At 41.6% G+C, this 22657-nt stretch overlaps 2 protein-coding genes across 4 annotated transcripts in view; one reads left to right on the top strand and one right to left on the bottom strand.

The window, feature by feature from the left end:
- LIN37 (lin-37 DREAM MuvB core complex component) overlaps nucleotides 1–20908 on the bottom strand; it is a 69283-nt gene extending 48375 nt beyond the window's left edge. The window contains exons 1-4 of the mRNA XM_069201134.1: nucleotides 20621–20908; nucleotides 6112–6167; nucleotides 4961–5036; nucleotides 3043–3093 (exon numbers count right to left, since the gene is read on the bottom strand). Coding sequence (XP_069057235.1) covers nucleotides 3043–3093; nucleotides 4961–5036; nucleotides 6112–6145 — 161 coding nt within the window. The 5' untranslated portion in view covers nucleotides 6146–6167; nucleotides 20621–20908. The remainder of the gene's footprint in view (nucleotides 1–3042; nucleotides 3094–4960; nucleotides 5037–6111; nucleotides 6168–20620) is intronic.
- A 249-nt stretch (nucleotides 20909–21157) lies between these two features.
- The window catches only part of PROSER3 (proline and serine rich 3), a 103758-nt gene continuing 102258 nt past the window's right edge, over nucleotides 21158–22657 (top strand). Inside the window, exon 1 of one of the 3 annotated variants that reach the window (XM_069201133.1) lies at nucleotides 21158–21483. The gene's annotated coding sequence lies outside the window, so the exon portion shown is untranslated. The remainder of the gene's footprint in view (nucleotides 21484–22657) is intronic. The other 2 variants (XM_069201131.1, XM_069201132.1) reach the window with 2 other exon arrangements.

Genomic DNA, 22657 nt, shown 5'->3' with positions numbered 1-22657 from the left:
AAAACAAGGAACTCTCTTCAGCAATGTACTCTTGGGATCCCGCTATCCTCTCAGAAAAAAACGTTCACAAGGCCAGTCCCTCCTCCACCGTCAAAGCGATTCCCAGATAGCAAATAAATATCCAATTTTAAAGTCTTCGCAAAGATGCTTATAAAATCAACATAACGATACCGTGAATGCCTGTGCTTAGTCCTCTACTTAAAACAGTTCCCTTTATTATATTGTTGTCATTTTAATGTTGTTTATTAAATTTTAACTTCTTTGTAATTTGGTTTGGAATTTTTATTGTTTAGAACTTTGACTTTAATACTGTTTTGGTACTACATAAATACTTTACACATTGCCATGAGTTAAGCCTGTGTGCTCTGAGCCACCGCTAACAAGGGGTTGAGCTCCGGTTCATTTAGTAACCTAGAGGATTCACCATGACAAATGCTGTGATTACTCATTGAGGCTGGTAGTCATCCCCCCCAAATAATAATGCAATTTCTTATATACACTAATTTTAAATACATCTCCCAAAATAACACTCAACAGCATAACCATGTGACTCCGGCCCTCAGCCTTATGTTCACCAACCACATTCTGACCACAAACACTCAGTTAACTTTCAATATCTTTTCACCTCACAACAATATCATCCCCGGTATCTCTGGCAAATTTATGCTGGGTGGTTACAACAGCCACAATATTCACCACTTACTCCTCCTGCTAGCAATTAGCTCTGGGCGAGCCAACAACAAGCTCACTCCATCACCCCGACTCCATTCCCACACATCGTGCAGTTTTGAACTCTTAGCAACTAGTCTCTCCATCTCACAACAGCCCACATTCCACCATAGCCTCCCACACACACACACACACGTGACAATCAATTAATTGAACTTTTTCAACACTAACAGTGCCTGCCTAAGTGACTTACATCCCACTGCTACTTGCAATAGTAAGACTATGAGACTCTTTATACTAATCCACAAATCATCACTCAATCTCAGAACACACATCAGTGAAGCACAAATCCACCCTGTGAAACAACCTCAATAACATAATTGCCAACAATGCCTCCTGCATATGCTCAACCACACTCCTTCACTAGGCATATCATTTGCACAAGCACAGCCAGATATTTAAGACTCTTCCCAGAAAATGTCTCCAATATACCGTGTCCATTCACCCCGACTCAGAAGATGCTGATACCGTTCTTCAAGCTTTTGGGTCCACTCAGTGGGTTTAGTGATTTAGTTTAGTTATTAAAGCAGCACTCGTTTCATAATTCTTTTTATGTCAGTAGTAGTGACAGTGTTACTAGTCGCACCATTACAAATTTCATTTCAGTTCTACTAATATTACTGTTAGTTTTATGGCTCCTGCTACCGGTACCACTACTGTGCTCTCTTCTGCTACCAGTGACATCTCCAGTGTGCTTATGCCTGATAGAATAGGAGAAAGAGGCTTAGCAAGAGCTTCTATCACCAGGGGTAAATATAAGAAAGCACAGAAAAAGATAATCTGCAAAGGGAGACTAATGTGTCATGGTTCAGCATGCACACAGTATACTTTAAACCAGTGGTTTTATAGCCTGAGAAACTCTAGCACACCAGGGGCCATGTTACAAACAGTGCCCAGTGGGTGCAGTGTGTGTGTACGCCTGTTTTTTCCACCCTCGGGCACGATGGTATTAAAAAAGGGGCCGCAGCCGCTTGTGCAACCCCTTCTGTAATACTGATAACACTGGCGTACATGTAGCGACAGCGCTATCTCTAGAGGGCGCTCACTCATGCAAATGAGGGAATCATTTTCCCTTTATGCCTGCGTCATATTACAGATGTGGGCGCAGAGGCAAATATGCCTTTAGGAAGGGCACTGACAGCGCGCTACAAAAAGGTGGTGCAATGTCAGTGCACCCCAAGAGGACAGTCCTCTCTAGGGCTGAAAGAGGGAGGTCCCATGGACCCCCCAAACACCCACTTGCAGGCGGGTGCAGTCACTCACTGCATCTGCATGCAATGGGATCTCGGATACCTGTGAAAAAGAGTGGCTGTGAAGCAGCCGCTCCGTATTTCACTTCATATGTAGTGCCCCCAGGGCACCACACGTTTGTGGGTGCCCTAAGGGCAGCGCATTCAACATAATAGCGAGAACTTTCCCTGTTTGCGCTTGGTGCACCTGATAGAAGGGGCGCAAACAGAGAAAGTGCGCCCTTATCATAATAAGGGCCCTGGTGCCGAGACAAAAGGACATCACAGTGCATCGGGGATAGAGCACAAAGATAAAACAAAGTGCACCAGAGATCCAGAACATCAAGTGAATAGCATAACAGTATTATGCACATTCAAACGAATCACTAATTCTCCAACATAGATGGGAAAATGGATTGACTAAAAAAAAAATAAAAAAAAAATAAAAGGTTTTGTGGGGTTAAAACCATGCATTACGCAGTTGTCGGGTTCGTCACTGCAAAACATGTTTTTTGCAATTTATAAAACTCCTTTTTCAGGTCAGAAAAGTCTTTCCGACTCACAAAACGCATTCTCTGATTTATTTTGAATCGCAATAATTAGAGGTGAGAAAGGGGCATACCCTCCCAATTGCGATTGGTAATCACCTGTGATCATAAATCAAGCCTGCCCCCAGTGCCGTCTTTCCATATGGGAAACATTTTTCTTTAAAAAGCAGCATTTTCCTTTAAGGGACACAGACTGCTTCATAAAATGTTTAAAATCTGGCAAAGTTTAAGCAGGGATCGGAGGGATGAATGTCTGCTGTCCCTTGCAGGCCTTTATAGTGAGTCGCAGAGGGCCGTAAATAGTGACCTACCTAATTATTATTCACTATGCAGGATGGATGCATCCAGCTATGAAAGGGCATTTTGTGGTGTATGCCATTAGTACACTGGTGGCCACATTTCAAATTGCATCCCGGTTCAGAAAACAGGTGGTGAAAAATTTGCACATCCAGGTTTGCAAACAAGTTTTACTACATCAAACCCAAGATCCTGGAAATGAAGTCTACAATGGATGTGGTAAAAAAAACATAACATACTTGCTGTGGGAATCTGATGCTGTTTTTCCTGCCTCGTCTTCCATCTGCTCCCTGCAATTGAAGAAAAAGAGCCTTCATAAGGAACAAACAAACAGCATTTACTTCAATGTTCAGATGTTATATGGATACTTATGCAGCTGTCCAGCTATATACCAAAGATAGTATCAGCCCTGCAGATGAACGGGCCATGCGCTTGACATATACAACCCTGCTGTTCAATGTTTACAGTTTGGAAATATGCATCTCAACAAGTAAAACGATCTGCATACCAATACATGACTGTGTTCAGGGAAATCTTGCCCTACAGTAGTTTGCGCATGCACCCAACGACTTCAGAGGCCTGGTGTACCTGTGTGCAGATGCTTGAAGTCTAGAACTTTTTGGGGAAATAAAGAAGTTCAGAAATTCAGTTGTTGGCTATCTTTAGGACAGCAGCTATGAGTTTAAATACAAAATTCAAAACCCAATAACAGCACCTTGTGTTACAAAATGGTTTAGTTCAGTACATACATGCAACTTTTCAATCAGTCAGTCTGGGCTATTGAATTAATAGGCGAGGTTGTGACTTTTATAATGTGATATCTCATTCTGTATATTTGTGCTGCTTAGCAATCTATCACAGTGCAGGTATCAGGCTGTGGCACTGTAATGTGATATCTCAGGCAAGTGGAAGGTCGTTGAAGTCACATCTAGGTTATTTGTAAATGTACAGCCTAAAGTTCCGTGATATTTCAACCTTGCGTAAATCTGAGGCAGTATTTAGTGATATCTCGACTTTTTGCTTAAATGTAGTATTGTAGACAGCACAAAGGTCCCTTACAAAAGAAGTATACCAACAAATTCATAGAATTACAATGAATCCTATAAATAAGCAAAATAATAATTATGAATAGACAGTATAGATATGCATTTCATTTAAAATACAAGTCAATCAAAACAGAAAAGTATAGTTTATAGATATGCATTTCATTTAAAATACAAGTCAATCAAAACAGAAAAGTATAGTTTCCAAGCAGGCTATTTTTCATAACTGCCATATCATAGCATCAAATGTTGCAGCTGATCGGAGAGCCTCAGGCCCACACCGGGCCATTTGCACAGGTACCACCTTAGGTTATAGTGACATACTGACGTTGATTGACTCATTGAGACAGCGTGCTGTAGTTGCTATATTTTGGGCTAAGGTTGGATGCCTTTTTGTTCAGGCACACATTTTCAATAATTCACCTCCGGCTCATTTTTTTGTCCCAATTAAGATCCCGTCCATTTAGGTCTTGGGATCCGAACTAACGTCAACAACTGCACACTGACTCACAATACTAGTCTTCTGTGTATGAGTATGGGTACCATCTATTGACACATTTATTGTGTATTGCTGTGTCTTTATTCAACAGCCTGAGTCACTAGACTACATAGTTATGAATTGTTGTCACTGTCTATTACGAAAAATAATACACTTAGGCAAAGTCTTTTAAAGATATGATTTGGCTTTTATGAAAAATAGCCTGTTTGGAAAGTATACTTTTTTTGTTTTGATTGACTTGTATTTTAAATGCAATGCATATCCATACTGTCTATTCATAACCAATCATTATTCTGTTTATACACAGGCTTCGTTGTAATTCTACGAATTTATTGGTGTAATAATCTTTCATAAGGGACCTTTATGCTGTCTTTAGATTGATACCCCTGGTCCCTTCATATCCGTGGGTTCCCTTGTTGACTGACCTAAATGTCAGCCCCTCAGCTATGTACAACCTTCAGTTTGTGTCGTGTTCAATAAGTAGCAGATCTACAGGAGGTGCAGCTGTGCACAGTGCCCTCCACTCCACAGCAGGCAAGCATTCAAACTGAAATACAGTCTCCTTCATGCTTTCCATGCTCGCCCTCATAAATAGCAAACTCAAAGACTGCTTACCGGTCCACATCATTTTTTTCAAGCAGACCCTGCAGGACAGCGTCGAGGCGGTTCCTGGCATTTCCGGTCTCCAGTTCTGGGCAGATGGAGGTATAAAAAGAAAGGAGTCAGTGGGGACTAATACAGATATTAAACAATAGCACCCGGACTACTGAAGTAAGAATCAGAATTTCTCAAAGAGTGAGACAGCGTGACATAGATGGAGCTCGGGCCCACTACATGATGTTCGTTTTGGCTCTGAATTGCAGATATGTCGCCAGAGGAAAGAAGACAAGGTAAGAAAATCCAATTACTTATTTAGGCAAAATAAAAGCAAGGGATGTAGTAGTGTCACTTCTGGCATGTATACAGACAAATGTCTCTCGGGATCACAGGCAGCATCATGGCAAACTTCATTCTACCTCCCCTCAGAAGCAGCAGGGCAAGTTCCTGTGAAACAGATACAACTCCAGTCTGAGCATCCTTAGCAGGAGAAACATAAAAGAACTGTTGAACATATATTTTAAATCCTGTGAATTGCAATGTTGGGGGGGACAGGGGGTGCAAATGTTTCCATGTTGACGGACTACACATGAACGGATTTTTGATTGTTAGTTTATGGAGAGTGGATAGCCAGCCAAGCTACAAAGGTTTTATTTTTCATTTCCTAAAACTACCTAAAATATTTCTTTGTTTGAAAGTCGTGGAGTGGCTTATGTAGTTAACTGACAAAAAAATGTTTTCATACATTTTAAATCAAGACTACAAGGTAACAATATGTGAACATACTGAAATTGGGTACAGACTTTCTAGAAGCTTGAAAACTATTGACTAAAAGCTCTGGTACCCTCCTACAGTACGGACAACTGCCAGAAATGGGCAGTATGACTCAGTGGTGCTCCCCCCATTGTAGGGCACTGAGGCGGAGAAGCACTTTATAAGGAGAGCTAGGTTGTCAATTGTTACATTAACGTTTGGCATATGAAGTACATGGGCTGTTAGGCTTGTTAATGTAAAAGGCGTCTCAGCATTAAGTGGGGAAATAGAAATGAACAAACACAGCCGTTGCATCTTAAAGAAAGGCAAGTACAAGTAAAGAAACTAAACACGATGCTGGTCAGCAGCTCTTCAACACAGCATAAGACCTCTAATATGCAGCCTTCATATCTCACCTGTTTTTTCAATTTTCACTTTGACTGGCAACATTCTACGGCCGGAGTGGAACAACCTGAAGTTTCAGACAAAAGAGAGAGGTAAGAAGCACCCCATGAAAATGTTCAGCCACTAAAGATATATGGGTCACTGCAGTGACTAGGAAAACGTGACAGTAACTTAGTGCTGTACTTTACCTACAGGAATGCTTTGCTTTAAAGTTCACCTTTGAAAATTCGGTTTCATCTACCAATATGTAGCTATGAATAACACCTCTCAGGACTCTTTAACGTGGACTACATTTCCTTGAATGGCTTGTTGTAAACTACGGCTCTCCATGTTCTGTGTGCCTAAGCCTCCCACAATGGTCTTCTACTGAACAACACCACTCAGACCACCTCTTGCTGTATTACACATTTCATGGACAGCGCCTCATAAGTGTTAATGCTGCAGTAGGCTTACCAGAAGGCAAGGCACTGGACTACAACGCTAAAATGTATCTGTAATACTGAACTAAAACTTCTGAGATACAATAAACACAGCATTACACAACACCCACTGCTTCCTAATCTCATCAATGTGTTGCAGTCCACATATTAAGTTAGTTTTTACGCACCACAATGTTCCGACTTTCCATGCCATCTTTATGCTGCTTGTAAGGAAATGTCTTTTTTAGGTTGAGCGCACAAGCTCTTTGACCTGTTGTAAGAATTGTGGGCTTTTAACTACGCCCACCTCTTGCCCATCATTTTCAATCATTTGTGGGCTTGCCTTTCAAAAATCACTTGATGTCATTGGTAAATGGTTTATGTTTGTTCTGCCTTGATGCTGTTTTTGTCACGCCTTGCAGACTGTCCCTGTTACATGGATTATTGCATGATTGCCAATATACTTCAGCGTGGGCAAACTATGTTTTTTGTCTTTGCCCTTTGCGCTGCATGGCGGCAATGGAGCTCACAGCGTAAACAGGCACAATAGTGTGAACTGGATCTGCGCTTTTGGAGCGCTGGTCACACAGTTCATAGTTACCTAAACAGAGTCATTTCTTGTGCCTCTCCCCTTAAAACATTTGAAAATGGTAAATGCTTTACGTAAAGCAGAGATCCTCAAAGCCAAAGTGGCTCTCACGGCACAGCGGAAAAGCCGAGACTACAATATTCACTGCACTCGGGAAACTCGCCCCATAATGCTTTCCTGGGCATTACTTTTACAAAACATTTTTGCTCATAACTCAGCCTGTGGTGGTCTTAGGACAATGGACACTCTTTCTGTCCATGTCATCTCTGGGTCCCCACACTAGGTTAGTGGGAACCACAAAATAATAACCGCTACCACCATTCATTATCTTTTTAAGCTCTCTCATAGCTGGAACTTTTGTTTTACAGCTGGGAGAAGTTAAGTTTCATGGTCCTTGTTTGTAATATCATAGCAATAGGCTTACACATTTTTAAGGGTCGTAATGCACTACTTTTTGTATGGTTATGCCCACTAGGGTCTACCTATGTTGTTACATGTCCATGTTTCTTACAAATGCTATTTTAATAGTGGTGTACTCTAGAGGCTGTTCTACGCATTACAGTCATATCAACATATTAAAATATTCGTGGCACGGAAGCTTTCCCCATAATGCTTTGCAGAGCATTACTTTTACAAACCATTTTTGCTCATACCTCAGCCTGTGGTGTTCCTAGGACAATGGGACCACCTTCAAAACATTAACCACAATGTGCTCTTCTTGTCTACATCAGCTCTGAGTCCCCAAACTGTGTTAGTGGGGACTCCAAAATAATAGCCCCTACCACTGTTATCTTTTTAAGCTGTAACTTTTATTTTTACACCTGGGAGATGTTATGTTTCACGGGTCTTGTTTGTAATAATACTGCAATAGACCTGCTAGCCTTGAAAATGTATTATGCACTACGCCATCTACGGGCTTAATATATGGTTACACTGCATTACTTTAAGTTCTTTTTTAATGTGGTTATGCTCTCTATGGGCTAACTATATGGTTACATAGCCATGTTTCTTCCAAATGCTATATTTATTGTGGTGTCCTCTTGGGAGTGTTCTGAGCATTGCAATCAACATACTATAATGTTCGTGGAATGAAAAAAATCGCCCTATAATGCTTTTCAGGGGATTACTTTTACAAAACATTTTTGCTCATAACTCAGCCTGTGGTGGTCCTAGGACAATGGGACCACCTTAAAAACGCTCTGTCTACATCATCTCTGGGTCCCCACACTAGGTTAGTGGTGATTCCAAAATAATGACCCCTCCCACCATTCAGTGCCTTTTAAGCGTTCTCATGGCTAGAACGTTTGTTTTACAGCTGGGAGAAGTTTTGTTTTAAAGGCCTTATTTGTAATATCATTGCAGTAGGCCTGCATGCCCTAAAAATGCCTCTAGGGGCTAATATATGGTTACATAGCATTACTTTCTCCTGTTTTTTTTATGGGGATATGCCCTTTAAGGGCTAACAATATGGTTACCTGACCATGTTTCTTACACATGATACTTTTGTTATGGTGCCCTCTAGGGGCTGTTTTGAGCAATACAGTCTAATGCCAAAAGTGTATTTCTGATAAAGGATTATATGATAATTGTATATGTTTTAATAATCTCTATTTATTACAGTTAAGACCAAAATCCAAGCCATCTTAACATCCTTATTACACTATGACTGTTTGAACACTCTTGAAATGTTTGGGTGACTTTTCTGGTTTATTTCTCCTCTGGGCTGTCTTGTGTATTTTTTTGTGGAATTGTGTTAGTCAGCCAGCTACTCTGATGTTGGGGTGGTGAAAGTGGTATTCTAATAGAATTAGCATGTCAGTTTAGGGTGCTAAATGGCAACATTTTCATTTTTTGCTGCAGACAGAGGAAGAAGTTAAATGAAAGTATATGCAGGGCCACTGGAATTATATGGCAGGAAAAGATGAAATTATGAGGCAGGGCCTACCAAGTTATGTGGCAAGAAAAGCCCAGTTATGAATTTACAATGCCAATAGCTCTAACTCAAGCAAATGCGAGACCTACTGCATTGCAAATGCTTGCTTTGTATGGACACAGATCCTGCTGGTTTTTCAACTCAGAGAATGCACTGGGGCCTGATCACCAGACCTCAGTGCCATTGCCCTGTGCAAAAATGATCTATGTCACATTGGGTATACCCAATTGGCATAGGCTAACTTACCTGTAAGTCTCTAGTATATGGCTCTAAGGATATGTAAGTTAGAGAGTCACCCCAGGGATTGCAGCACTGGGTGTGCCAACTTGAGAGTGACACTAGTAAAACGAGTCTCCGAGTCCACCAACGCAGACTGGGAGAGCAGTTTAAAATGGCTAGCCAGGCTTTGCCATTTAAAGCAATGGCAAAGCTATACCTCCCTCAGCAATATGAGTAAGTCACCTCTATGGCAAACCTAGCGAGCCCTGAGGCTGGGTGCAGATCACATGGGCAGAACATGTATTTGACACGCACTGACAGTAAAAATGCACAACAGACTTTTTTTTTACTGTGAATAGACTTGTTTGTCCCATTAGTGAGTACAGGGTTACACACTGACACCTCAGCTGTGCTATCTCCTGGACAGAATGACCAAAGTTGATCAAACAACTTTTTACATTAAGCATGACTCGATTCTCAAGTCGAAATTAATGCAACAGGTTGCAGTGTGCAACTTTTACAAAGTTGCCATTTGTTGCCTTCAGTCTCCTATGTCTGGTTGCAAAAGGGGCCTGTCCCCGAGACAGCTTCCTGCCCTCCTGGACAGTCATGATAAATACTCCCATGAAAGGAGACAATAGAACCCTGCACTGGAGAGAGGTGTTACCTCCCTCCTGCAGGAAGTCATGCAGGTGCTGGCGTAAAAGACGAGCTTCAAAGGAGAAGACGCCTTTGAAGGGCAAATGGGTAACACCTGGGAGAGGGGCTGCTCCATTGTCTACAGTAGGTAGCCTTGCTGGCACTAGGGACAGGGTGGGGAAACCAGTTGCCAAACCGGTTTCTCAGAGGCATGTAGCCCCCTTGGTAGCCACACCTGTGTTGAGCTAGAGAGCTCTGGACGCAGTGAGGCTGGTTCTGCTAAGTTTGGAGTGGGCAGAATGGTGAATCCTGGAATAGACAGATGCCAAACTTTCCCAGAAGTAGTCATCAGGAGGGAGGGAACCTGGTAACCCATTGTCTATCCACCACATCCTACCCTGAGGGCATTTTCTGCATATGAATAGGAACCCCTCGCACCTAGACTTCATATCACAACTGGACCAGATGAAGGACCAAAGAAGGACTTCCGTGCTGCACTGAGGAACTGGAACAGAAAGACTGCACTGGCTTAGACTGCACCTGCTAAACCTGGTGGCTATCAAAAAAGAGGGCCTGTGTCTGCTATGTTCTGCTTGTGGAAAGGTCATCTTCGGAGCCCAGCCAAAGCCAAGAGACTCCAAGAGTCAGTTGCCTGACCTGTTCACAGCACAGGACCACAACAGCTGAGAAACCTAGTGGGGCAAGCTGGTGCCACTTCCATAGGAACCAACAGCAAAAGATAATAGTGCCTGTAACTGACTGAAGACTGCTTAAACTGTTAAGGTAACAGTTCCTGAGGGCCTTTCTGGTCCCCCTGACTGGATCCCTGTTGAAACTAGTTGCCCAAAACATCTGTCCGCAATACAACCATCCAAAGTTTCTGCTCAAAATGTTTCTGTCAAATTTGTTGAACTTGCCAATGGTTGTTCGCGGGCGAGTGAAATATTTTGATTTACCGTACTGTGTAAATTCGAAATCTCCAGAACTTTCTAGTGGATCTTTTTTTGTAGTGGTGTCTACAAATACACAGCAATACAGTCTATTTTTAATAATTGGTGTTGGATTTCTTGGGTGGCTCGGTGATTTCTTCTTTGATTGTTTTGGTGCTGGTTAAATGCTTTACTCTTGTTTGTTTGTGTAAGCCTTGCTGCACAGACCTACAGCTACCCAGGGTCGAGCTATGAGGTTTAGAAAATGACAACGACTGGTGCTGAAGCGGTTGGTAAATTTATTACATAGTGAGGTTGCATAACCACACAATAAAATACACCCCATTTCCTCACACTGCTTGATGTCTTCAAATGTATGTATGCCAGTGGGTCACTGCATTGAAGGTGCTCAGGTAGTGCAGGACTTTACAACTGTCTCTAACAGTCCGTTTGGTTTGACTTATAAAGTGCCTTGCCTTCTCAATTGCGATTGCTCTTTATCGTTCATTAAAGATGTGTGGGTGATTTCCAAATTTTTTATTTTTTTTTTTCTACTTTATGCTTTTGTTTTTTGCAGTTTCATATAGCGTACACTTGGCACAAAGCCATTGGAGCACTTTACATGACTATCAGATAACATTACACATTTGTTTAGACATCGGAAGATTGAGTGAGTTACCTAGAATGCTCAGATTACTTACTGGTAATCTTCAATACTTTTAGTCCTACTCATCCCAGTCATTACACTTTGACGTGGCTCCACCTCCCAGACAGACAAAAAGTAAGAGAGTTCTTAGCTAGCCCGACCCTCGTCTTGGGTTCCATAAAAGGGTAGCTTACCCAGAACCCTTCTGAAATATCTAAGTCTAATCAAAGGCAAAGAGGGATGGTGGGTGACTTTGTAATAACTATGACAAGCACAAGTAGGACTTAGAGTACTGGCGCTTACTGGTAAGTAATCATTCAATATCCCTGCGTACCTCTTCAGTTGGAAAATGAATGTCAAAGGGGCGAATACTAAAGAGGACGTGGTTAGCATTAGAGAAAAGGAAGATTTAATGATATCCAAAGAAATGTGGAATCTAGAGATAAATGAAGACACCATATTAGTAGCAGTAGGCTAATCTAACAAAGAAAGATTAACAAAAAGAGGAAGATGCAAACTAGCACAAGAAGGTGGACTTTTATTAAAGGGTGATGGAATAGGTCCTCCTTTAGGGACGAAGTGACAGATTATTCAGATGAGTCACAAAAGACATTTGAGGATTTCAGGGACAAACAGGAGCGCACAAGATTATCTTTGGTGGCCAGGAACAAATACTATGGCTAATGGAGGGGTTTGTGATTGTTGCGTGTGAGGTGAGTGACAAGTCCAGCAAACCATTTGTAGTTGTATCACAGCCCATGAGATTTTCCATGGGACATGAAAAAAGTCACATTGACATAATGGGATCTTTTGCTGTTATGTTGTTGAAGCCTTCGTCATCGCATTGATTATCGTTAGAAGTGGCCAGAGGGGTAAATGATTAGGAAAGTTATGGCTGATCCAGTGATAAAATGCCTAATGAATGTGTTTTGTTAGAAAGGATTGCCCTTTGTATTAGTGTTGTGCAAACCTCCTTAACTTACCAGTCAGATAAAGAGAGACTATCTAGATAGCTGTGAGATTAAATGTAGAATGACAACTTTTTACCATCCTGAATCAAATGGTCAAGTTGACAAATTTACCACAGAGCCCATCTTGTTGGCTGTGAAAGGAGGCACATGCAAGAGGAAAGTGTTGCTCACATATAGGACAATGCCACATTTTGCCCCACGACTTCCACAGTTTTGAATTGGTAAGAGTGTGAACTTCCTATTTGGCTGATAGTATGGTGGTTAAAAAGGAAACACATAGCCTGATTTAGATATTGGCTGAGGGGTTTCTCTGTCACAACAGTGAAGGATACCCAATCTGCCAAAATTTAAACTCCACTGGATATAATAGGATTTTGATTTCGGTAGTCGGGAAATCCTTCACCGTTGTAATGGAGTAACCCCTCTGCCAATATCTAAATCAGGCCCATAGTGTGGAACAGAGGATGCTGTGCAGTGATTTGGTAGTGAGAGTTAAGAAGTATCAAAAGATAAAAAGGAATATAAGAACAATAGACAGGGGAAGCAAAATGAGTAAATATTAGAGTGCAACAGTTTGTCTGCATTAAGAAGCCACACAGTGAGGTGCAAAGTAAGGCCTGATGGTCAGAACCAGTTATAGTTGTATTTCTATTGTGGTGAGAGTAGAGGCTGATAAAGTGTGAAAAATAAATGGAGGATTAATTTTCATCTGGCAAGACTGATAAGGAACAGAGAGCAGATGGAGGGAAATCCATCAGATTCACATCCACCCCATCATCCTTGCACCTCTTGCCCAAGCGTTTTCTCTCGGCCTACCTCATAAAGCCTTTCCACAAAAGTCATTTTCCAGGCTCCCTGCTGCTCCACCTTAAACCATTCTTCCCCAGCTCTATTTTCACTATTGTTGCAGTCCATATCTGACTTTAGTTGAACACTTGATCAATATGCACATGTGCTACAGAACAGCTTGAACCTCAATTTTAAAGAATCAGTGCTCTCATGCCATCTTGCTGCTCATATCAACAAACCCACTGCTGCTCCATATCTAGACCAGGTCGCTAAGCTTACTTGGAAGAACAAGTCAACTACTCTGAGATTATCTGACGTTCTAATTCATCGAACCTGATTACTCCGTTTCAGTTTGCTATTAACCAAATTTTATGTTTCAATGTGGACAATCATGGGTGGTCTAGCCTCCCAGGATAAAACATGAACCTCCCACCATAACAGCTGAGTCCGCTCTTAATGATGGGGAATTACGGGAACTCATAGAAGGTTATAACCATCTAATTATCGGCCCCAACCTTGCCTAGATAATGCTCCTGTCACCCCCACATTTCCACTATCCCCGACTACATTCCACCTTGGTACTTTTCCTTTATTAAAGATAATGGAACATAGTAACCTTATCCAGGCACCTATTGATACAGAGTTACAGCATGGAGACGGCTCGCTTACATGTTCCTTGAATCAAGAAACTCATGGTTACTTGTGCTTCTAGATCCATCTGCTGCATTTGATACTGTCACCCATATATCTATAGTCAACTTCCTTGAAGAATGAATGAGTATTGAACGTGCAATTCTAAACTGGTTCACCACCTACTTGTCAAACCAGACCAAAGCAGTTAAAATAAGTAACTCTTTATAAAGCATTGCCAGTCTACAACAAAGAGTTCCTCAAAGCTCCATGGAAGCACTCATTAATAACCTAAGTTTCTTTAGGATATTAGGCAGATTATTTGGAGCAAGGCCTACAGACAGCTGTTCAGTCACCTATTTTCTATACAATGGACTATTTGAATTTACTCCTCACTGCCCTACTAAATTTTCATCTTACCTCCTTTAAAGTTGTGTTACATGCTGCTGCTCTCTTTGTTTCTGGGTGCAAGAAAGGTGGCGGCATAACCTTTGTTCTGGTCCCACTGAAGCAACAATGAAACCTAAGGCAGTCTGCATCAGACACAATGCTTTGCAGCTGCCTACGTGTTGGGTCTTGGCAATTACATTGTTGGTGAATGCAAATGGGCTCCCTCGTGGGCTCCCACGCGGAGTAACCTAGAGGACAGAATACAGTGATGGAGGCAAAAGGTGAGAAGGGAGACGGGAACGGAGACAATTGGAGACGGGCAGATGAGGAATGCGAGGCACTCTGAGAGATGCTGTATCATGTTGAACATTTGAATAAAGACTTACTTAAAGTAATCCCCGCGTCTTTATAGTGGGGATGAGTGGACTTCAACAGGACCCTTGCCCACGCTGTTGTCGGGCCATTTAATTGGAGCGTTGTTCAGGATTGTTGAGGTTGCCGCATCAAGTGCACTGCTCTGGTTTGGGCTTTCCAGCATCTCCATAAGTGTCTGTGCTCTCTTACTTTGCCTGATTCATGGTTTATTTCTTGAACGCCACGCCCGAGACTAAAGGCTTGAGTTCATTGCACTCAATGACACGCATTCAAGCATGTGCGTGCACAAGGCGCACACGTCAGCTGATCTACAGTGTTGGTTTGAGCTCACTGGATCCATTGGATTGTGCGTGTGTGCGAGTCCGTACACCCGCTGATTTCATCTGCTACAAAGTTACGGCGAGGCATGAGCATTAAGGCCAAAGCAGTAAAGCGCTTACTTATGTCAAGCGCATTCTGAGTTACACATTGTTATTTTCCAAGTTAGCATTTTGGCAGCAAAACAGAGCACATCATTGTAAAGTGGTACAGTATTGTTTTGCTTTTACTATATATATATAGGCAAATTATAATTGCACAAATATTCTTCACATACTGAAATGCATCAGTTTATATCCCACCATCAGCCTTTACTCCAAATCCATCTTCTTTAGAGTCAGACTGGGAAATATGGAAGGAAAGCTTTGAAGCATATCTTGATGAATTAGAGGGAGAAAATTTCACACACAAAAGGAAATTTGCTGTTTTGAGACATTGTTTAGGTTAAGAAGGCCGGAAAATTTTCAAACATATTCTCAGAATAGATCTGCCATTAAACGAAGGAGAAGGTGAAGGTGGTATTGATGACTATGCTACCGCTATAAAATCTCTAGACACAAGATTTAAAACATGCAAAAATTTAATAATGGAAAGGCATACATTTTATAAAAGAGTACAAATGCCTGGAGAATCTGCTTTGAGCTTTGTGGGTGCTTTAGGAATACTAGCTGTATTTTGTGAATATAAATCATTCGAGGACGAAATGATTAGAGATTAATTGGTTGAAAAAACAAATAACAAAAAATATCTACTTCCAATTTGACTTTGGAAAAAGCTGTAGAGCTAGTGACCAGAAATCGAAATTACTGTCTCCTATATGGAACTATTGACTGTGTCAAATGAAAAATTCCAACAGCAAGATGTTTTAGCTGTAAAAAGTAAATATAATAAATTAAATAAAAAGAATTACAATAAAAAACAACTCAATACAAAAAAGCATCTGTCGTGCTAGAGGTACGGAAGTACGTTTTCATTTAGGCAACTCAACCTCATGCCCTGCCACTGATCGTTCGTGTGCTAAATGTTTCATAAAGGGTCATTTTGCCAAGGTTTGCCAAACAACGAGCAGGAAGCAAACAAACAAGGTACTGAAAATTGAACAAAACAAGGCAAAAGAACAGATATGTTCGTCTGAGGATAAAGATGAGCTATTGATGTTAGAAGATAAATCTACAGAATCTCATCATCAAGATACTGTGTAGGGTGTATTTTAAACTCTCTAAAAAGACCTTTTTGTTTATTGCATATCAATGGCCATGAAATCAAAGTCATGGCAGATTCAGGATCACTGTTCACGCTTATAAGTGAAAAAGTATAGAGGACATATTCAAAGGAATCAAATTGAACATCTCTGATGTTCGGCCGGTTGGTTATGGTGGAAAACATATGGAGGTGTTGGGTGAATTGGAGGCTGAAATTAAATTCAAAGAAAACATGACTCAAGGAGTGGTGTATGTTGTTAAAGAGGACACATGCCTTTTAGGTTGGCATGACCAAAAGAATTTGTGAATCATTTTAGATCCTAATAACCCAGATCAAGTATTACTGAAGGAAGAGTATGTTGGAGTTTGATCAGTGAAGGATAATATGTTGGAAAAACTTTATCCAGAAGTGTTCCAAAATAACTTGGGATTGTTCAGGGGTTTCAGTCATAAAATTAAGTTGAATGAACATGCCATCCCTGCTGTGCACAAGGTTCGTAGAGTTCCATTAGCCTTACGTTCTGAAATAAAGGAAGAACTTACCAGGTTGTGAAACCAGGAGGTAATTGAACCAATAGAATAGTCCGATTGGGTTGCACCTATAGTTATTGCACAGTAGGAGAATGGATTGATTCGGATGTGTGTGGATCTAAGAGACTTGAATGATCATATATGGATCAATCATCATCCACTTCCTAACATAAGCGAGATGTTGTCTAGTTTGAAAGGAGTACATATCTTCACTTTGTTGCACTTGACGTCAGCATACCATCAAATCAATTTACATCCGGATTCTAGACACTTAACAGCATTTATAACTTCTGAAGGACTATTTCAGTTTTAGAGTATGCCTTTTTGGTTTAGCTTCTGTTTCTGTGGTTTTTCAAAGGGTGACAGAGAGTATATTCAAGGGGCAAAAATGTATTTTTGGCTTTTCAAGATGATGTATTAGTCTTTGGGAGAGATCAGGACCAACATGATTCAACATTGGACCAAACCTTATATATTTTAAGAAATAAGGGTGTTACCTTGAGTGTGGAGAAATGTAAATTTAGTACAACATCCATTGATTATTTGGGTTGTAAACTGCCAGCAGAGGGAAATGAACCCAAGGAAAGTTTGGTTAAAGCAATTGAAAAATTATGTCCACCTGAGAATAAGGATCAATTAAGATCATTCATGGGTTATAGTTGAGTTTTATTCCAGGTTCATTCCTAAATGCAGTGAGAAGTCTTATAATTTGAGGATTTTTTTTGTTTTTTTAAAGTTACATTTGAATGGTGCAAGGAATATAATCGAGAATTTGAATTAATCAAGGAGGAAATTGTCACGCTATTCCTCTGAAACTGTCTGATACACATGATAGCAGCATCATTACGACTGATGCCAGTAACAAAGGTTTAGGTGCTGTTCTAATGCAACGTAGGAACGGTAAGGATGAGGTTGTAGCATTTACATCTAGGGGGTTCAGGGGAGCAGAATCGTCCTATTCAGCTATAGGAAAGGAGGCTCTTTCATGCTGGTGGGGCATCATACATTTTAAACCATACTTATGGGGCTCCAAATTTACAGTACGAGTTGATCACAAACCTTTAGTGGGTATATTTACTACTAAGGGTGGGGAGCGGGCTACTTCTAGAATCCTCAAATGGCAGTATCGTCTTCAGGAATATGATTATCGGGCTGTGTATATACCAGGGAGTAAAAATGTGTTAGCAGATTGTCTTTCTCAATTTCCACCTCTAGGTATTCAGGGAAGTAAGGACGAAAATAATGAGGATGATGATTCACAGTTAATATGCACTGTAGAAAGTCTTACAGAAGGTGCCCTGTCTAAAGAAGAGTGGGAATGAGCTATCAATTTTGATGAGCAAATCAAGAAAATGAAGAAATGCATTACACTAAACTGATCAAAATGTGATTGCAAGGGTAAACTGAGTGAGGCATATAAACAGGTATACGAGAAATTGTCAGGCATTAATAATTTGTTGTACAGAGATAATGTTTTAGTGGTTCCACAAGCCATTAGGAACAAGGTTTTGTGCTTAGCTCATGAAGGGCATATAGGTATGAGAGCAATGAAAAGAAGGATCTGTGAAAGCTTCTGGTTGCCAGGTTTAGATAGAAATGTCAAGTATTTTGTTAGAGACTGTATGAACTGTGCAATTAGTGAGAAGTCTCAAGTCACAGTTACTAGTGCAGTGGAAGCGATAAACGTTACTGATAAGGCTTGGAGAAAATTTGCAGTGGATATTATTGGTCCAATGGTTTTGGCTGGAAGTGAGGTTGAGTATGGTATAGTGGTGGTGGATTTTTATAGCCGATGGCCAGAAGTTAAATTTTCAAAAGTGCCAAACTGTTCAAAGGTCATAGAATTTTTAGAAAACGTATTCGACAGAGAAGGCATTCCTGATGAAATTCTAACGGACAATGGTTGTCAGTTTGCTTCGTCTCAGTTTGTTAATGTTTTTACATTTCTAGGAATAAAGCATACGATAACTTCCTTATATCATCCTAGGAGTAATGGTTTAGTAGAAAGATTTAACAGAGCGATAAAGGAAAATGTACAACTGTCCAAAGCAAATAGGTTAAATGCCAAGTTAGAGGTAAGAAAACTATTGTGGGCTGTTAGTTGTAGAGGGGAAGAATTCCTGCCTCCAAAATGACAAGACAGTGGATGGGAGAGTTTCCTATCTGCAGGAATAAGGTAAATGATGTCGGCAAGAAAAGATTAGAAGCTCAGGATAAATATGTTGAGGAATGTGGAAGAGTAACTAAATTATATGTGGGTGATTATGTAAGAGTGAAGATTCCGAAAATTATATCAAACTGAGTTCAAATTCTCAGCACCTAAAAAAGTTATGGAGGTCAAAAAATGTGTGGTCAAACTTGAAGATGGTAAATGGTGAAATAAGGAGAAAGTGTCTAAGGTTCATATCATGAAGGAGGGGAAACGCAGTTATCAAGGGGGGTAAATATGTGAGAAAGTATAATACCGTGGAAGCAAATGTCAACAAATATCCATTATGGAATGTATCCAGCAGACATAAGCAGTTACTAAACAAGTTCCAGGAATATGTTCTATGATAATGATTAAATCTAATTTTGGATTTGTTAAAAAAAATTGTTACATTTTAATGATGCAAGGAATGTTTTTGTCTTTGAACAATTTAGTGCATGGTTTTAATTTCACATATGCAATTTTGCAAAGTTAGTTTATATTAAGTTTGTATTTCGTTAGACATTTAACTGTAGGAAATGTTTATTCATGTACATAAGGGGGAAGATGTGTTGGGTCTTGGCAATTATATTGTTGGTGAATGCAGAGGGGCTCCCACGCATGCTCCCACGCGGAGTAACCTAGGTGACAGAATACGGTGATGGAGTGAGAAGGGAGACGGAGATGGGCAGAGGAGGAATGCGAGGCACCCTGGTAGGAGCTGTATCCTGTTGAAGATTTGAATAAAGATTTACTTAAAGTAATCCCTGCGTCTTTATACTACACTCTTCTATATGGCGGATTAACTGAAAATGTCTGATGGTCAACAAGGGTTGCACAGTGCGGAATTTCTTCTTCTCAACCCTACAATATTCAAACTAGGGTTATGACTCAACACATTCTCTGGAAGTGCTACAAGAATGTGAAATAGTTTTCCACTGTATGTACTGCTTACTCCTTGTCTAGCAACATTCAAGAAGCTACCTTGCGATTGAGACAAATCTCTAACCTTCTGATAACTTTATTCTAGTTGTAAGCTACCCGTGGCACTCGAAGCCTCCTGACACTTCCCTCTTGCTGTCTCCTCCTTCTCTCTGCTGTCTGTTCTGCAGTTTCTATGGAACCTTATGACAGATGCTCGGTTCTTTCCAACTCAACTGGCCTTCTGCCTTTCATCATTGCTACCAAGTAGTATTTCCTCTTCTTGATGTTAACTACGCAACTGCCATTCATGGATGTACTGAATGCTGTAGGAGTCATCTATGATGTTGATTTACCTCAATTGTATTACCCTGATGTGCCTGGTCCCTATCAGCTGCGGTCTCATTGATCCCCCCCCTTTTCATTTAAATATGCCTATTTGTCCAACTGTCTTCCATCTTTATAAGGTAACCAAGTCATTATGTGCCTACTTGTCGGTGCCAAATTGCAGTTCTGCTCATTATACGTTTGTGAAATGTTCTTGTTTTTCAAAATATGCTAACCCTACCTTCGGCCAGGTTTGCGCTTATTTGCAGACGTCTGGGGTAAAACCAGGGATGCGTTAAGGCGAGGTATAGCAGTTGGAAGGTTAAAGTGAGAGATGGGGGTGGCGAATATTGAAGCCTGAAATTGTATAAACAGATTTGTGCCAACTAGAAGAGGCGCACAAGCCCGGATTACTACTTTCAGGTCACTGGCTGATGCGGGCAAGGTTGTATTTTCAACAAATATGCCTGTAACCAGAATGTTGCCTCTCTCTTCTTCACATACCTCCGGAAAGCCGTCGGCCGCACCACAGCTCCCAGAATGGAGTTCGCCGGTTACCTCCGTTCTGCTTTGCGCAGACGGCCTTCAGAAAAACTTCCTTCGCCGTCTGAAACGAAGCAGAACCCTGTATTGCAGGACTACATCTGCCAGCATGCCTTGCACCGCGAGGGGGTTTTCAGGGAATGTTTGTTCTGCAAAACTCCCGCCTCCCAGCGTCGAGCTGTTGCACGGATCTAACAAACAAATCCCACGGCCTTCCGCACACCGATGTCAAAAATCGCTTACAGACTGCTTCTGATTGGCGCACCATAATGACACTCACGCCAGTTTACCAATCCCTACAGGGTAGAGTATGTACCAGTCCGGACAGGCTCCAGAAGTCACGTTGTAAAGCTTAGCCAATCACTTAATTCAATACATTCGCCCCTGCACAGGAAAAATAATACAGCCGTTTCCTGTAGATAAAAGACGGGCAAACCGCTCATAAACAACGGAATGAAGCCCAAACAACTAGTTAGATGGAAGGACTACAAAACAGGCGCAATACAAAATAAATGTTATATCGTCAAACTATGGACGTGACGGATCCCGTTGTAGACTACTGTTTTCCAGTTTGGAGAAGCAGCTGTCAGACATGCCAGGAACTAACGTCTCCTCGAGTGGCATGCCGGGAATCGTAGTCTCTTCAGTTGTATGCCGGGAGACGTAGCGAGGCACGTGATGTATTCTTGACCAGTAAGACACGAAGAGATCTTGTAGCCTCCAAAATGTGCCTCAATTTCCGGCAGTTGCCATGGGAACCAACAGCGGGCGGAAGCGCGGGAGGTTCAGACTTGGAATGAGACAGGCAGCAGAAGTGTGGAGAGGTAAGTACTGGAGTATGTGCCAGGTCCCCCTATAAATATGTTGAAGGGAAGTGAGTCTGCAAGTGTATGTTGGTCTGCCAGTGCCCCAAGGGTCCTCTATATAAAACTGCAGAGCTCTGAAAGTAGGGAACGCAGGACAGGTCAGGGACCCTTCAGGTTGGAGGATGAGTGAGCTGGAAATGGAAACTATTCTGATGATAGGGGGTCTGCTCGAGGATGCAGGTCGCTTGCTGTGATTAACGATGCCAGGATGAACTAGCTCTTCCACAGACTGCAGGGAGCCTACAGTGACTAAAGGCTGCAGGGTGATGGCTTCTCCACAGACTACAGGGAGCCTGTGATAACTACAAATAGCAGAATGATCAGGGACCGCATGCATGCTACAGTTACTTCCGGTGGCATGATGAGAGCTCTATCAGAGCAAGGGTAGCTGGCAATAACAATGGGTAGCAGGACTGAGACACAGTTGTACTAGAGCTGGAGGAAGCTTGCAGTGCCTAAAGACTGCCGGCGATCTCTGCCACAGGCGAAACAGCGCTTGGGAGTGATTATAGGTTGCAGGGCGAGTGAGCTCTGTAAGAGGCTGCAAAGAGCATGTTGTGACCACAACAGACCTGCCAACTAAATCAAAAACAAGCATTGGCAATGCAATGGGTCTTGCATTTGTGACAGTTGGAGGTATTGGTGTTGTAAATGACAATGTCTTTTACCTGTGTGCTTTGGTTTGGAGTGTAGTGGATGTATGCCAGGTGCCACAGCAACTCTTCCAGGCCTGTCGCTGTAGGAGAGAAGACACACCAAGGCTGCCATCTTGAGAATGTTTTTGCCCCCTTCCTACAGACTGGCTGTGATATTACAGACAGGAGTCCTGAGGCTGATGGGGAAGCGCTCTTCCCCTGTGACAGCGACTGTGGGGGTATTGGAGGTGGAGTCTCTTCAAACAGGAAGCAGTGCTATTTGAGCACCGTTTTAGATAGCGCTTCCGTAAGTGGCAACTGCAAGGTCACAGTAGCTGTGAGGGGACTGTCAAACCCATGACACTAGTGAATTCTGAGGGGAGGAAATGATGGCGTTTGCTTCACTTTTGTGCCCTATGATACACTGCTCCTCTCATAGTGGCACCCATGTGTTAGCTTCTTTGTGCTACAGGGTTAGGAAAATGGCTGCCTCTACC

The sequence above is a fragment of the Pleurodeles waltl genome, chromosome 7 (genome assembly GCF_031143425.1).
Source record: "Pleurodeles waltl isolate 20211129_DDA chromosome 7, aPleWal1.hap1.20221129, whole genome shotgun sequence".
NCBI classification, from domain to species: Eukaryota; Metazoa; Chordata; class Amphibia; order Caudata; family Salamandridae; genus Pleurodeles; species Pleurodeles waltl.
The sequence above is the reverse complement of the archived record's forward strand: the minus strand, read 5'-3'. Positions and strand labels throughout refer to the sequence as shown.